The sequence below is a fragment of the Hakea prostrata genome, chromosome 2 (genome assembly GCF_041222555.1).
Source record: "Hakea prostrata isolate BN-2017 chromosome 2, UWA_Hpros_2, whole genome shotgun sequence".
Classification (NCBI taxonomy): domain Eukaryota; kingdom Viridiplantae; phylum Streptophyta; class Magnoliopsida; order Proteales; family Proteaceae; genus Hakea; species Hakea prostrata.
In genome coordinates this window covers 55,678,094-55,693,700 of record NC_142601.1, presented here as the reverse complement: position 1 = coordinate 55,693,700, position 15,607 = coordinate 55,678,094, and the positions used below count along the sequence as shown (strand labels likewise).

The following is a 15,607-nucleotide window of genomic DNA, read 5'->3' as shown; positions in this document are numbered from 1 at the left end:
GTTTATCCTTTACATTGTGAAGTTGGGTATGTAAAAGTTGTGAAGAATAAAAAGTTGTAGATCTTTGAGGGTAATGCTTTTTAGAAACAACAATCACTATAGTATGTATGAAATTTGAAACTCTTTGTATTTTCACTGTCTTACTATGGTTGATCAGCAAGAACCCACCCATACAGTTTGAAAAAAGATTTGTTGAATTATGTTTACTTGAGTTTTGCCCAAAAAGGTCTTAGTAACTGCTGGGAGTTATCTGCAGTAATTTACTTAGCTGCCTAGCAAATAAATATTGGTGATGAAGCAATTCTCTTGGTAACATGTTAAGCTCGTGAGCCAAAGGGCTTTGATTGGTTAACCTTTAGATAATAACCATAGAATTTGAGGTAGACAACCTCAATGCGCTTTGAGTTGAAAAATTCAATGTTTAAGGTTATCTTAGGTCTGCCCTTAGTTTTTCTAATTATTTTGATTTGAAATAAATTGTTTCTTTATAGGGCATTTAAAGGCCTCCAGTGAAGGTGGTTGTACCACGTCAATCGAATTTCTCGTAGAGTCGTAGCTTATCATTTAGTGGAGTTAATCCCGGTCCAACTGTAATATGATCACTCCTTACCTCGTATTCCTTAGTGTTGCCACTCATCCATCTTAGCATTTCATTGTTGTTCCATTAAGTTTATTGATACGATGCTTCTTAACAACCCAATACTTTGCTAGAAACATGATAGTTGGTGGTACTATGGTCCTATATAATTATTTGAGTTTTGAAGGATTACGTCGATTAGACAAGATCGTTATGTCACATTTTTTTATTTATGATTGAGCCAAGGTACCTAAAATAACCGCTTTGTGGAATCTCTTCATCAAATCTTAACACCTCATCGTCCGGCTGATTGCGAACCAAAGTTACACATCAGATAAACTGTCCTCGTTCTACTTAGTTTAAAATAGTATTCCAAAGTTACTCTCAATATTTCTAACTTGGTATTAATTACTACTTACGTAATTACTACTTACGTCCAAAGGCGTAACTACATTGGACCCCGTTTTTTAAAAAAATTTGATTAATTTCTTTAAAATTTTCAGTTTTTTCTCTTCTCACATGTAAAATATCATTATTTGACCTCCTCGATATAGAGAATAATTTTTTTAAAGTAAAATAATGGGTATAAATGTCATGGTAATTAAAAACTAATCCTCAATCCCTATTTATTCTCTCCCATCTCCTCTCTCTTCTTTTTTTCCTATTTATTTATCTTCTCTTTGGATTCTTTTAGTTAAGGATTTTTTTATTTCTCAATTTATTTATCTCCCCGCTTACGTCTCGATTGAGAAGAGAAAAACGAAAAGAGAATATTTAATTTTTGGTTTATTTGGTTTGAAACGAGTTGATTCACGGTCCGAGTTAAAGCCATTAAATCGAGTCAGTACCACTTAAAAAGAGTTTTGTTGCACATGCTGATAATTCACGGTGAATATTTAATTAAACATTATACATTTAATCCTGAACGTTCCCAAGCAAAATCCCTGTCAAAAGACTTCGATTTTAGTTTTGGGTTTTGACTTATGACACCATGTTTCGATGGTGATCTACATCTACCAGCTTACCTGCAGATCATAGCCGTCGGATGATAGAAACGCGTCGACGTGTGAGCCTTTTCTATTTTTTAGTTTCTGTTTTGGAAAATCATTATTTTTATTTTTATACAAACTATAAAGTGGGGCGAAAATCATTATTTTTATTTTTTTTGTAATTTTTGTTTTAATTTACTAATGGAAAATCAAAGTTTTCTACCGAAAAATGAAAAAATGAAAAACAATGAAATCCAACCCGAGTAAAGTCAAAGCTTATCCGACCCAACTGCCACTTCGCTGCCGCGCTCTGCAACTGACTTTTTTAGTGATTTTTTTTTTTAAAATAAAAATTATTGAAGGTCGACGGAGAAGAGCAATGATCAATTCTTATTGGTACGAAACTTCTTATTTTGTCACAACCTGTCTTTAATCAGAAAGTTATCTTATCAATATCTGATGCAGGTGATTTGAAAACGCTTATGGTAGCATTTTGGAGTTGAGACCGGAGATAATCTCTGGAGCGTTTCTTGTTTGGATAACCAGGATGACTGTTTTTGCAGTGAAGAAATTCTGCCCTTTATCTTCCAACTCAATTGAGAGACCTCCAAAACCTCTCCCACGTTGTAAGTAACCATTCCTTTTACTGTATTTGTTCCTTAAAATGCAGATGGAAGTGTTGTTTATAGATTCAACTACAGAAAACATAAATGAGGGTTTCGGGTTCCCTATGTTTCTAAGAAATAAACTGAAGTGAAGTGATTTTAGATCAAACACTGACAGTAGCAACCTTTGTAAGCATTACCTAACACTATTTTAGCTAACTATAACTCAAAATTTGACTGCTAAATTTTACTGGTGAAGTTTCTTTGATTTAAAGAGGAAAATCAGAATTAAGTCTTAAAATTATAATTACCTGTGTCAACTATTTGCGTAGGTCATACAATCATGATTAGAGAACTTTTGGTTTTCATTTTGAAATTAAATTTCACTTCCCTTCCCATCCCATCACCCATTGCAGCCGGACTGAGCCTAAATGTTTAATGGTGACTCGTGCTCCAAACTATGTTAAGCTACTAATAACGAGCTATATCTGCCATTTTCGTTGACTGTTTTGTTTTAATGGAGCAGATAAATTGCGGGTTGGAAACCATTTAGTTCCATCATTTCAAGAGACCTTGTTTAGTAGAAGGCCTGTTCTCATATGTAGTGGAGCTTCTTTGGTTGCCATTTTGACCCTTAATGTTGGTTTCACCTCGCCATTAGCAAGAGCAGAGGATCAGGACCCAAAAGATCAAAAGGATGACGGAACTAATGGCATTGTTGGGGCTATTCAATCCTTGTTTGATCCTAATGAAGAAACAAAGTCTGGGAAGGTATTGCCTAAGGCCTACTTGAAGTCAGCTAGAGAAGTTGTGAAGACTCTTCGTGAGTCATTGAAGGAAGATCCCAAGGATATTTCCAAATTTAGAAGGACTGCAGATGCTGCAAAGGAATCAATCAGAGAGTATTTAAATAATTGGAGGGGTCAACAACAAGTGATGGCAGAGGTAAATCCTACTTAGCTTGGCCTTTTATCTGCTTAAAAATTAGCAGAATGCATCACACTTTTTTTGGAACTTGTCGACTGGCGTGAAAGTAAAGAAAGGGTGACTTACCAGTCTTAACAGTTGTGGCACAATAACTGTAACAGGTATCACTAGGTCTGAATCATCTCCAAGCGGCTTCCCTACCATCATTTATCCACTGCCATGTTTGAGTCTGCTTGACATATGGTAGTTGTCATTCAAGAACTTAATGCAATATAGTCCATGAACCCTTTTGTTGCCAAGTATGCCAATCCAGCAAGTAGTCCCTGGATCCTATGTTACAAGAACATAAAGGTCTTCCATTTTTTATTTAAGAAACAGATGACCAAATCCATAAAACATCTTGAGTTCTAAAGAAATGACAAATAAATAGACTTTTAGGAATAATGCCTCATAAATTTAATAATCACATTTGGATGAGCCAAAAATCATAAAGATTAGAGACACCTTAAATCTCTGGAAATTTGATGATGACTGTGTGCCAGTTAATTAAAACCAGAGATGTTTTTGGGTTGACTTAGTTGGACACTGCTATGCTGGAAATATTAAAGATGAAAAAAAATGATTGAGGAGGATTTTGAAAATCTTTGCAAACTTTAATACCACAATAGCATTCAGGAAAGCACACAAAAAATGGGCTTGTTTTATTAGGAATAATTCCAGGGCTGTGTTTTATACTTGTTGGACTTTTGATCTATTCGTTTCAATGTATAGGCTCTTTCATGGACATTGGTAGTAAGATTGGTACAGGATTCCCATTAGGGAGAGGTTTTGTGACACTATGCAAAGTTTCATGCCTTGGAAGAGGGTATTAGCCAAAACCTGAAAATGGGGAGAACACCATTAGACATTTTATAGGTGGTGGTGCTAGAGTAATCAGAGTCTTGGCAGGCATGCCGCATGTCAGCATGCAATTGTGCTAAACAGTGGCGTTGTGGCTATCTTTGGCCGTTTGCTTTATTAGCTCTTAGTTTCTTATACTTGGTTTATCTTTTAAGTCGTTTTGAGTTAGTACTATCCACATCAGTGTAGGTTATGTTTAGCTAAGTAATATGAGTTTCCATTTCAATTCTTAAATCTGTCTTTAGTTATTTTAGTGTCAATATAAGTCTTTGGCATATTAGGATTTAAAGTTTGACTGCATTTTGAGTTAGTTTGCTTCTTTGTTTTACTATTCCAGACTTCTAGTCAAATTAGGTTAGGTTACTTTGTTTAATGTAGGATCAGGTTAGGCATTTCCTTGTTAGTGTTTTAGTCTATATAAGTGCTTTTCTTTTCTTTCTTCTTTTTCTCTTTTTTTTTTTTTTTGGGGGGGGGGGCTAAATTTGTACGTGAAATTTGATTAATGAGAAGCTCTTCTCTTCCCTTCATGGTGTGAAGAAATCTTTTGTGCTTGATTAAGAAAACCCTTGTGTTACCAGGTAGATTTGTGGTTGATTCATTTGAAACCATTACAGTTTCTATTGGTCAATTCCTCCACTCAAACGTTCTTGTGCTTTTATTCTTGAATTGGTTCCGTCGAAATATATCTTCTAAATTTTTCCATTAACAAGTTAGTTCAGACCTTGAGTTTTTTGTACAAATTCCTGCTTGACATACACTTCACATGTTATATGTTTTTTGTGGTTACACATTCCAGTCATTAGATTCCTTCAAGATTTGTTCATACATTCAGGATCTCTATTGGTGAACTCTGTATAAGTTTGCCTAAATTCTGATCATCTGATTTTGAGATTTTTCTGTCTTCATTTTCCTTCCCTCTAGCTGTTATTTTAACCTTTCTTGTTATGTTAACTTTGATATTTAAGCTTTTCAGCCAATTTTTTTTTTTTTTTTATTTTTTGATATTTAAGCTACTGCTTATGTTACATACTGTTGAGTGATTGACCACTTTGATCCCTGATTTTTGAATTCTGGCTCTTTTATTACTGTTGGGTTGCCACTGATCCCGATTTTGATCGGCTTTAACTGTGGGTTCCCGATCCCTGATTTTTGAATTCTGGCTTCTTTATAAATTACTGTTTCAACCTTATTTTGGTTACTTTATGTTTATTGTTGATACTCGATTTACATAATTTATAATATTGTTTTAATCACTTGTTAGTACATATTCCAGTGTGAATCGGTTACCCTGTTTCCTGTTATTGTTTACAGTTTTACTACTTAAATATTATTGTTTACAGTTTTACTACTTAAATATCCTTCTCCCAGGTCTACCAGTATTGTCCCATATAGCCTGAATTCTTCTTTTGTTTAATTAATCTTGCTATTGCTGTCTACATTAGAAGGGTGGAAAAGGATAACCGTAAATAGAGCAGGTATGGAAGAAGAGGAACAAAGAAAGATGAATGGAAATTATACCATGAAGAAAAAGGAAGAAGAAAAGAAGAATTGAAGGGGGGAGATGGAGAGGGGAAATCTCTCACACCAAACCGTATCACAGTATCAACTCAAAACTCAATCCACTCAGAGTTTTATAAATTCCATTGTATTACTCAATATAAGTGTGAACAATGAACACTCTTACATGACAGTAGAAACTCAAATAAATTTGAAACTAAACAATCAAGCATATTTATCATACGGTCTAGGATATATTTATATATCAAATATTCAGACTACCAAACAATTCCTATGTAATCTTCCAATCCAAATAAAAATAAATTAAATTAAAATATTGCATTCGGAAAATTATCAGTATTCTTGCACCTGAACACCAGGTTGCATCAGCTTAGCTTTCCAGATAAGGTCATTAAGGTCTAGCTAGGTTAGGGCAACTGCATTTGAACATTGGGTACCACAAAGCACATACGAGTTCTAGTATGGAGGAGTTTCATTATTGAAAATCCAGACAGTCCCAGTGGAAGTGTATTGATCCTACATGAATATATTGAAAATTTGACATGCGTATGGACCTATATAGCTTTATAGTCTGTCATCAAATATTTGACATGGTTTGTGCAATTACAGGAATCCTATATTGTGCTTGAGAAAGCAATTAGATCGCTGGCCAGCTTCTACTCAAAGGCAGGTCCATCAGCATCTCTCTCCGAGGAGGTGAAATCCAAAATTTTGAATGATCTAGACATGGCAGAATCATACTTGTAATGCAAGTACTGTAATCCTGTTGAATATGTTAGTACAGTTTGCAATTCAACAATATCTTTCTGATCGCTCATTTTTCTTTGCGGTTTCCTATCTATTTTCAAGGTAAATATACAGGGTGTCATCATCAGACTACGATCAAGCTATCCCTTCAAGGTGGAAGCTTTGAATTCCAATTAGTGGACATGGTTCTTTTCCCCTCTCCAAATGGAGAACTTGTGCAAATCAGAGTTGTATAGAACTTCACTTGGGTGGCATATTTTCCACAAAACCACCAACCAACCCGCGCATTCCCCCCCCCCCCCCTCAGTTTTTAACTTCACTGGCAATGCCCGTGCATCACCGGTAAGTCAATGTTCACTAATACATGATTTTGCCCCTTACCTGAGCTGAGATCAAATCAGGTCATTAGAGGGCCATCATGCGTTTCCTATTAAGCTCATCCCTTGTTTGCCGCGGGTCGATTGCTGGAATAATGGTTGTATCCAATGCTGGCCAGGCTGCAAAATATAACTTGATCCAGAGTCTGGTCAAGGGCCTCAGGGAATGACATTAGAACCCTCCATAGCCAAATGTAATAAAATCCAATGATCTGCAGAGGCCACCAACACAATGCCTGTGGGAACTCACTCCCACCTTCCAGAGCATCCTGAAAATAAGAACTGAAAGATGTCTATCTGATCATCGGTTACCTCAGTCATGACTCATTAGTATCATCTCCTCAGCAGCTGTTGGATCTTTCATTGAGTGCTGCGTGGTGTCAATCCTTATCTCTCTAATTCTATTGGGATTATCTTCAACCTGGGATCCTAGTCACGAGATAAACCCATCAGATTTTTCGATTGGCCATCCCAATTTGAATTGGCAAGTTGTGATCACCTTGTTCAACAGTCACGGTTCATATTTTTACCCAGCACGTATAATATTTTGGGATTTTCTTATTGATAAATAAATCACAACGTCTCATTCTTTTGACAATGATAAACTATGTTTATTTCATATCTGTACCCAAAATCGCGTTTGATCATAACTACTTTGATAATCACCTAACGATAGTTTACTAAAATTATTTATGAGAATCCGTTTACGCCCCTAACTCTTTAACTTTCAGAAATAGAATGGATAATTACAATGTCAAGTGCCAAAAAGAAAATGTCCCGTTCAGCTTGGAAGGCCAACCACTTTGATCTGTACATGCTTGTGTAAAAGAATTACCTTAAACTTATCCTCTACATATTTGCCTCTGTACAGCATCCTTTATTGCCCATGAAGGTACTAATTAAATTTAACACGTAGAGAGCTTTGAAGCTACAGTACCATAAGCGATGTCTATCTCTTCTTCAGTCATTTCGATTGTTTCATCACTGTCATATGCAGCATCACCATCTTGTTTGTGATCTGTATCAGTCCTAGGCTTCTTACTCCTTTGGACAGGCTGGGCTTCTAAACCGTCATAGGCCATCATATAAATGCTTTTGGATATCAAAGCCAGTTGATGAAGATCTTCTTTTGAGAGTGATTCAGGGCCACTTGCACTTTCAAGCCCTGCCAACTCTTCGACCACACGAGGAACAAATCTCCAATCCTCAGTCACTTGTCGGATATCCTACATTTAAGTTTCACTTCGCATTAAGCAGGAAGACGAAAACCATGTTTAATGAGAATACTAAGTATGATAAACATCATCTTTATCAAAACAACATGGTCAATGATTTGACAACCAGAAAGAGAAGATAAAAGGGAGAGGGATCAATATTTTTGATATTGCAGTTATATTTGAACAAGGAGACAAAACCTTGATACTCTCACTGAATTAAAGTGCACCATGGGTTTCTCAAGCACAGGCTAACAGCGGAGCTGGGCCAACATGTCTTTTCCCACTAAATAATGAAATTGACTGGCATACTCACCATTTCAACTCCTGGTTATCCAAGATGGTTCTGCTGCGAGATCCAATGGATACCCCTCAGTTAAGCCAAATAAAACTGTAGCTATACCCTCCCTACAAGCAACACAACTGCCAAGTACTTCTGATTTCTTGCTAATATTTCCTTTAGGGATAGGCATGCCACCCTTGTCCAGTTTAGTGAGCCACGCCGACTGGGGGCCAATAGGGGTATCATACAAAATGGGCAGAGGGGTCATTTCAAATAAAATATTTTTTTTTTTTGGGGGGGGGGGGGAGAGAGAGAATGCTAGCTTGAAATATTCCGGCACGTCCAGCCTTCCTCCCCACCCCCCAACCCTTCTTTTTATTTACATATGAAAAGGAAGAAAAAATATATTTTTTTATCAATACCATAAAAAATGCATTATGTTCTGCTCCTTTTAAACTCAACTTCCATTTAAGAACACACCCCAAGGTATTCTAACTAAATCTTCTGAAAGCTGGATGTCAATCGACCTGTAAACAGGACCGCTCCCCTGGTTGCTGACATGCTGTAAATCCACTAGAATGGGTTGCAACAAAATGGGTGGGACCAAAATAATTCATTTCATAAAAATATGACACTACATTTGTCCCTCCCAGATCCTGCAGTATTGGTAGCCTCATTCATGGGGTCACTCTTTTATTCATAACACACTCATTTTGTGTGTGGTCAATTGTTAGGTTGCATTGTGGTACAAATGTATGACGTGCCACGCAACTCAATCAAAATAAACTTCATCAAAATTAATGTGAAGCATTTAATATGTAGCTACCGCACCTGCTTCAATGACTAGCTAATAGCCATCTTGGCCAGTCCACAGACCTACCCAAAGGTTTAGATCTAAATTGTGCCTCGTAACTGATCCACCGATTATGAGGAACAGGCAATTGTGGTGGAATGGTTTCACCAGTGAAGCCAGGCTAGTTCTCATACATTTGTCTAACTAGTTTAAGATTTGGGCTGGGAAACAAGAAACTAAATATGCCAGTACCTAGCATAAACATATAAAAGACTAGATGGGAATTTAGAATATGCAGGCATGCACATGAGAGATGCTCGGTATTAATAATGTGCAACCTGGAAGCAGAAGCCCCATTTCCTTTCATCTCCATCCCATGGTGCGATGGTGCCAAAAATAAAAAAAGAAGGCCCTCAAACAGAAGTAAATGCACCCTTTAAACAGAATTTATATAAGGAGGACCAAACCTTTTTTTGCTCAAGAGCTTCTATTGAATCTTGTAAACAGGTGATTATCCCTTCTGCAGCTATTTTTTTAACTTCACCAGGTTCTGGCTGTCAAAAGAACAGAAAGAGGATCAAGATACCATTTAAAGAAAACAACAACTGAGCTATCGTTAATGCAACATGTTCCAAATTCTAAGTTATATATAATGAAATTATCATTAGAGAGCAGCCACTTCACAACCACCATTCTCTAACAGACTCCGGCTCATAAACCCTAATAAGAGATTCCTATAGGGTCTGTTTGTTTCACCCTGGAACATTTTCTGCACAAGTTTTGACTTCAAAAAAGTTAAGATGTAAAATTTTACTCGTTGAAATATGTTCCAAGTTAATTTCCTTGTTTGAAGTGAAATTTACCATAGACAATTCTGCACAACAAACAGAACTACAGAGATTAAAAAAAAAAGAACCATTCAGAAGTTGGAAAGTAACAAATCCAGTAATTTACATGCCAATAATCAATACGGTTGTCATGTGGTAAATGGGTACTTTGGCATTATGAAAGAAATGGAAATAGCAGTGCAGCAATATAAGACCAAACACAGCAACTTACCCTTTCTTCTTGACTTTCAAGCCATGCGATGGTTTTATTCAAATCATCAGTTGCCCATTTTTTCAAATTAGAAGGGGAAAAGTTGTCTTTAGCCAAATTAGGAGTTCCTCCCTGCTTGTCAGCAACAAAGCGACAGATCAGCAAAAGTAGATTCAACCAATTTAAAGATAGTAATATACATGTCCGAACAAACCTCTTAGAGATTTTGCACCAAAGAACCTTTTCAGACACACACACACACATATTAAATGAATCGGGCATAATATATTAGTAGTAGGATCCTGACCTTGCCCTTGGGAGATGCACTTTGCTTTGGAATTGATCTTTTCTTAACTTGCTTTTCAGTTTTTCTAGGTGGGTTAGCTTCTTGATCTGCAAGCATCAAAAATTCCAGAAAAGATAATGAATGTGCACGTACTTCACTACAAAGGCTCAAAAGTCAAAACCACAACAATAGGAAATCTAATACATCCAATCATTGTTCATTCAACCATTGAACAAAGCCAGGTCATGCCTAGGATTCCATTCATCAAGATACGTAAATGGTACAGTCATATGGCTGAACCAACCTGGCCCATGAAGAACAGATAAAAAAATCTTCAGCTTAAGAGGGGTGTTTAGGGTACTCTCTTGTTTGGGGTATTTCGTAATTTGCAATTTATTTTATTAGAATAAATAGTTTTAATTAGAAATTCTAAGTTAATTTCCTTGTTTGCATCCACTTTAAGTTTCCTTCCTGGAATTTAAATTAATCTCCAAAATCTAACAGTAATTGCAGGAAGAAAGAAAAACGAACTAGAATTTATTGCAATAACTTTTCCTAAGCTAAGTAATTCTCTGATGTATATCTTACTCCCCTATGCTTGTCTTCTTATCCTTCGTTTTTTCTGCATTCCTTGGCTTTCTCTTACTTGTGGTTGCTGGTTCCCCTTTGTTCCACTACTTCTGGTATAGACAAGGTTTTAAATCTCAGTCTCGTGGCTGATTTCAACAAGCCAGAGAATCCAGACTTCCCAGGTTTCACTCAGAACCCGGTATCTTTGGGGCAAAACTCAACATGCCATGGGCTGGTCAACTTGTATTTTGGTCAAAACTAGTAAAATTTTTGAAATATTGCCACAGTTAGTTGAAACCTGGGTCATTTATTACATACGGTTTTGAGAAAACAAGGGAAAAACTCAAATCTTGATCGGTGGGTATATCTGGGTAGCACAAATTGATAGAACTTCTCCAATAGTCATTTTTTTGGTCTGAAACATTGAACAATGATACCCTGCCAATCTGCTCTAGGTGATTTGATCACCAGAATTTTCCCCCAGAGATCCCTCCTGCTGTGAGAACAAATTCATGCCCATACCCACTTTATTTTGGTACAATCAGATTCAGACCAAGCATAAAAGGCATTTTCTGTCAGTCATTCTGGATGATTGTCTATTGTAATCAATATAACTTGAGTTGTCATCCATCACAAAAAGTCTAACTTTGATCTGCAGTTGTTTGAGAAGGCTCTCTCTTTGAGTCAAACTCAGGGTTAACACTGTTACTGTAGTGCCATGAAATTGATTAACCACTCAAGGTCTTCCCTATTATAGGACTTTCTTTCTCGTCCTGAAGGGTCTACAATTGCCCAAACTAGGGCTTTGGAACCCTAGGCAGTAGAAAACTAGGAAGATTTAAATGGCAGCTCATCAAACGACAGGAACTATAGTAATTACATCCAATGACACCATAACATCCCTTTAGTCTGTCAAACATTACCATAAGTCATCGCCAGTATTTTGGGAATCCATATAGCCTGTAAAGTCAAGTCACACCTGTTTTGACTCAGCACAGCCAGACGGTTGAAGGACAGGACGCAACCACATACACTGGTCCTCATAGAACATTGGTCATCTTAAATAAATACCCCTCTACTACAGAATAATGACTTACATGGGGTCAAAGCACTCACTTCAACATAAAGACACTACTGTGGTTTTAAACAGTCGGAACCTTTGTCTTGTAGCATAAGGGCCATGATAATTTTCACCTGCAACTCCATTTTTATCCTAGGGATTAGAACGGGCAAATATTTGAGTAAGCCTTGTGACTCTTTCCAAATACATGTCTCAGCTCAACCTACTGAGCAAAGCCACTCTCATCTTAAACCAAAAACAGAGAAATTCCAATTTCTACAGGTACAAAATATAAGTTCATGCATGATGTAGGAAAATGGCATTTACATCCTTTTCCCAGTGCAGGTTAAATGGGGAAACAAACACATGTAAATTGAATTTATATTACCTTGGCCAGACCCAGGGCACACAGTATTCCTTCGCCATGGTTTTCCAGGAAACATGAGGTATCTGTCAATCTCAACAAGTTTTTTCTGGTTATAACACTCTGATATCCAATCCTGGGGCAAACAAAGTTTAATCAAACAGATATTTAGCTAGTATTTCCAGCCTGAAGTTGCCATAATGTAAGTTCATAGAGAAGAATACGAAGAAAGCAAACAGAGCGGTAAATGTGGTAAGAGTTTAAAAAGCAGTCTGCTTTTGCCAAATGGTAAGCAAATGATTCGATCATTTGTCTCCTAATGGATATTAACTGGCTTTAAGTAGCCTAACCCATTGGAATGAAGAGAAAGCTCTCTAGAAACCCTTCTATTCAAACTATCAAAGCTAACATTTGGATACAAAACATAACAACCTTTGAAACAATAGTTCCACAATCTGTCTCAACTTGTTGAAACTTTGGTGTATTAGGGAAAGCACAAACAAGAAGAGTGCATCTTGAGTTCCAGTCAGGCTGATATTCTGCACCCATCTCCAGAGCTTGCGATCGCAATATGCTGCGCTCAGGATTAACAAACCCTGACAACACAAAGACAACACCTTCCTGCACAAAGAAAAGTCTAAATAAACTCTGTCTAATAACAACGGAAGCAAGAAATAACAGCAATCATAATCTTGCAGCTCCAAGTACGGAAATTATTTTTAAAGCTATAATTTCCTCAGTACCATAAGTTTTGAGAAGTTCATGTTACTGGAAGTAGCTTCACCCCCATTTGCTGACTTTTGGCTGCACCTCGTGTCCTTTGAATTGTCAAGGTCATTATCTTTCCCGTTGACATTAACATCAGCAGGCTTCTTATGATGGGATTTATTCCCATGACTCCCAGAGTCCATCCATGAGGGAAGATTTCGACCTGTAGTCTTTTTACCACCATCATTACGGCCTGATTTTGGATCCGACATGACAATATCCACAGTTCTAGCGATTAGAAAGACAACTGAAGACGATATTGTGTCAGTTATGCTGTCGTTGAATGAATACAGTTTTCATGCATAAATCATTCACGATTGTTTAGACTGCCTCTGCATATTGAATTGCTGCATAAAAACAACAAGCGAAGTTGTTAAGAATGCGGGAAAAAAAGTTCAAGAGATCCAGTAAACAACAGGAGCAACTAAGGGGAAAATGAAAGACCATAATGGACGGAGCCACCCAATAAGTGCAGTGCAGCATGGCAGGAAATAATTACTCAGCAAAATTATCGGCCACCTCAGGTGGCACTAGCATGGGCAGAGCTCCCCCTGGGACCGGGGGGCCTTTCTTTATTTCTTTATATAAGCCGATTTTGGGCCTCTTTCCCCCCCCCCCCATTTTTTGGTCTTTTGGCCCTGTTCCAGTGTAAAACATCAGCACCTGTTCCCCCCCCCCCCAAAAAATATATATATATATATATATATATAATAATAAAAAATGTCGAATCTTGGCTCCGCCCCTAGCCATGGAACTTTGCTCAAACAAACTTCTAGGCTTCAACGGACCTTATTTCTTTAAAGGATGAATTCTGTTGGATTCTATTATCAAACGTGTAGGATCAAATTAACAATTCAACCATAGTATAAAGGGAAAGGGAGCAAGGACCTTAAGGGTTTCAAGAATTAATAAGCGAACACTTCTCTCGAGTCTCTAAAACCAGGCGTTGCCCATAAGACACTGGAAGGAAAAATCAGAAAAATCTTTTGCCAATATTGACAAATCTCACGATCTTCAGACCGTATATTTTTTATATAATTGCAAATAGGGAACTAATATCCAGTCATCTCGTTCAGTTCTCGAAAAGACCTCACTTTGCTTTACTTCCTATAAAATACATCGATATATCAAGGTGAGGGCTCTATTAGAAAAATTAATCTGATGTAATAGAAGATCGCAAGCACTCCTATCTGAATATGAGTCATTACTGCCGTAACCTTTTAACATTACCAACTACTTGAGCAAGACTCCGTTCATGTGTTCAGTTTTCAGAGATATAACATCACCAATAGATAAAAATGCCGAGTACTGAGGAAAAACAATTCATCAATATCTGAAAGATTTGTGTAAGCAAGAAGAGCACGGAGCAGTTGACTGAAAACTAATTAGGGTTTTAGACGCAAATTATACTGGAAAACGATAACAAAATTCTTTGTTTGAAGACACTAAAATTGATCTCGATTCTTCAGAAACTTGGGAAATGCGACATTGAAGTTGTTTCGATTGAAGGCATAGCGGCTCGGTAGATTACCGTTTAAAAACAAAATAGAAATGCATGTTCACCTGAATTCGCGCTGTTCTGCAGCGTTCACTCGCCGTGATTGCTTCTCTGGCAGTCGGAAACACACAAAAAAGTCAAGATACCCAACATGGAACCTAATTCGAAAATCAGCCCGAATTTGCTTATTAACATTTTTTTTTTCTTAAAAAAAAAAAACATTATAGTTCTTTTCTTTTTTTTTTTTAATTAAAAATATGTTATGGAACTTTATTTATTTATTTTGGAACTCACGTTTGTCGTGACTAGCTTATGAACACGTTGACTACTCTTTAGGGGATGCGTGTTGCATATATAATTTAAACATAAGTCGAGATTCTCCCTAGGTTTAAAGAGATTCGTGCCCTGACACTTTGACCTTCTACGTGGAAGTGTTGATACTTTGTCAATTGAGCAAACCCTAATTAGGGAAATTTCTATCTCTTCAATGTGATTTTTATTTACTTCTCATCTATTAAAAGTTACATCATATAGATGAACTATTACAACTCCTTCTTCATCTACTAACAAAATATTTACCTCTATTTCTATTATGATATTTCAAAATAGTCGAATTATCCTTTATTGTTATCCATTTGATAAATTGAAAAGAATTTTTACTTCATTTTTATTTTTTATTACTTCATATAATGAGAAATTTGTAGTGCCACCTTGAGTTACCCCTCAAATTAGTCGTCACCCTTTGAGTTAACTAATTTAACAATTAGACCGCCTATAGGGAGAAAATATATTAACGACATCCTCTACCATTATGAAATCACATTTAAGTGCTAATTAAGCAATTTTAACTTCTCAAAAAAAAAAAATAATAATAATAAAATAGTAATACCCTTAATAAAAATAATAATAAAAAACAAAAAAAAGGCCTTACAATTAACTCATCTCTATCTTCCTCTATAATTTACAAGTACACTTCCTTGTCTTTCGTTCTTACATTCTATACGTGAATTATATTATTTCACATTTTATCTCACTTCTTCTCTTTCTTCGTCATATTCCCTTAGGATGTGGGGATAATATTATAGATCCATAA

The 15,607-nt window shown here is 36.5% G+C and overlaps 2 protein-coding genes across 4 annotated transcripts; one reads left to right on the top strand and one right to left on the bottom strand.

Annotated features, from left to right (window-relative positions):
* Positions 1-1,857: 1,857 nt before the first annotated feature.
* Positions 1,858-6,838, top strand: LPA19 (photosystem II 11 kDa protein-like protein). Of its 3 annotated transcripts, none has more exons than XM_089145203.1 (4): positions 1,858-1,962; positions 2,032-2,192; positions 2,698-3,116; positions 6,126-6,838. In XM_089145203.1, the coding sequence occupies exons 2-4, from the start codon at positions 2,114-2,116 to the stop codon at positions 6,261-6,263; spliced, it is 636 nt and encodes a 211-aa protein (XP_089001329.1). In that variant the 5' UTR covers positions 1,858-1,962; positions 2,032-2,113; the 3' UTR covers positions 6,264-6,838. The 3 variants fall into 3 exon arrangements, with proteins under 3 accessions (XP_089001329.1, XP_089001331.1, XP_089001330.1); XM_089145205.1 differs by lacking the exon at positions 6,126-6,838 and adding an exon at positions 5,444-5,810; XM_089145204.1 differs by lacking the exon at positions 1,858-1,962 and having other exon boundaries at positions 1,990-2,192.
* A 144-nt stretch (positions 6,839-6,982) lies between these two features.
* ATXRCC1 (BRCT domain-containing DNA repair protein) lies at positions 6,983-14,673 on the bottom strand. The gene is made up of 8 exons (XM_089145202.1): positions 14,580-14,673; positions 12,992-13,363; positions 12,681-12,869; positions 12,273-12,384; positions 10,276-10,361; positions 9,990-10,100; positions 9,398-9,484; positions 6,983-7,866 (listed from the first exon to the last, which is right to left on the bottom strand). Exons 2-8 carry the CDS (start codon positions 13,226-13,228, stop codon positions 7,546-7,548), a joined length of 1,143 nt encoding a protein of 380 aa, XP_089001328.1. The 5' UTR covers positions 13,229-13,363; positions 14,580-14,673; the 3' UTR covers positions 6,983-7,545.
* Between the last annotated feature and the right edge of the window lie 934 nt (positions 14,674-15,607).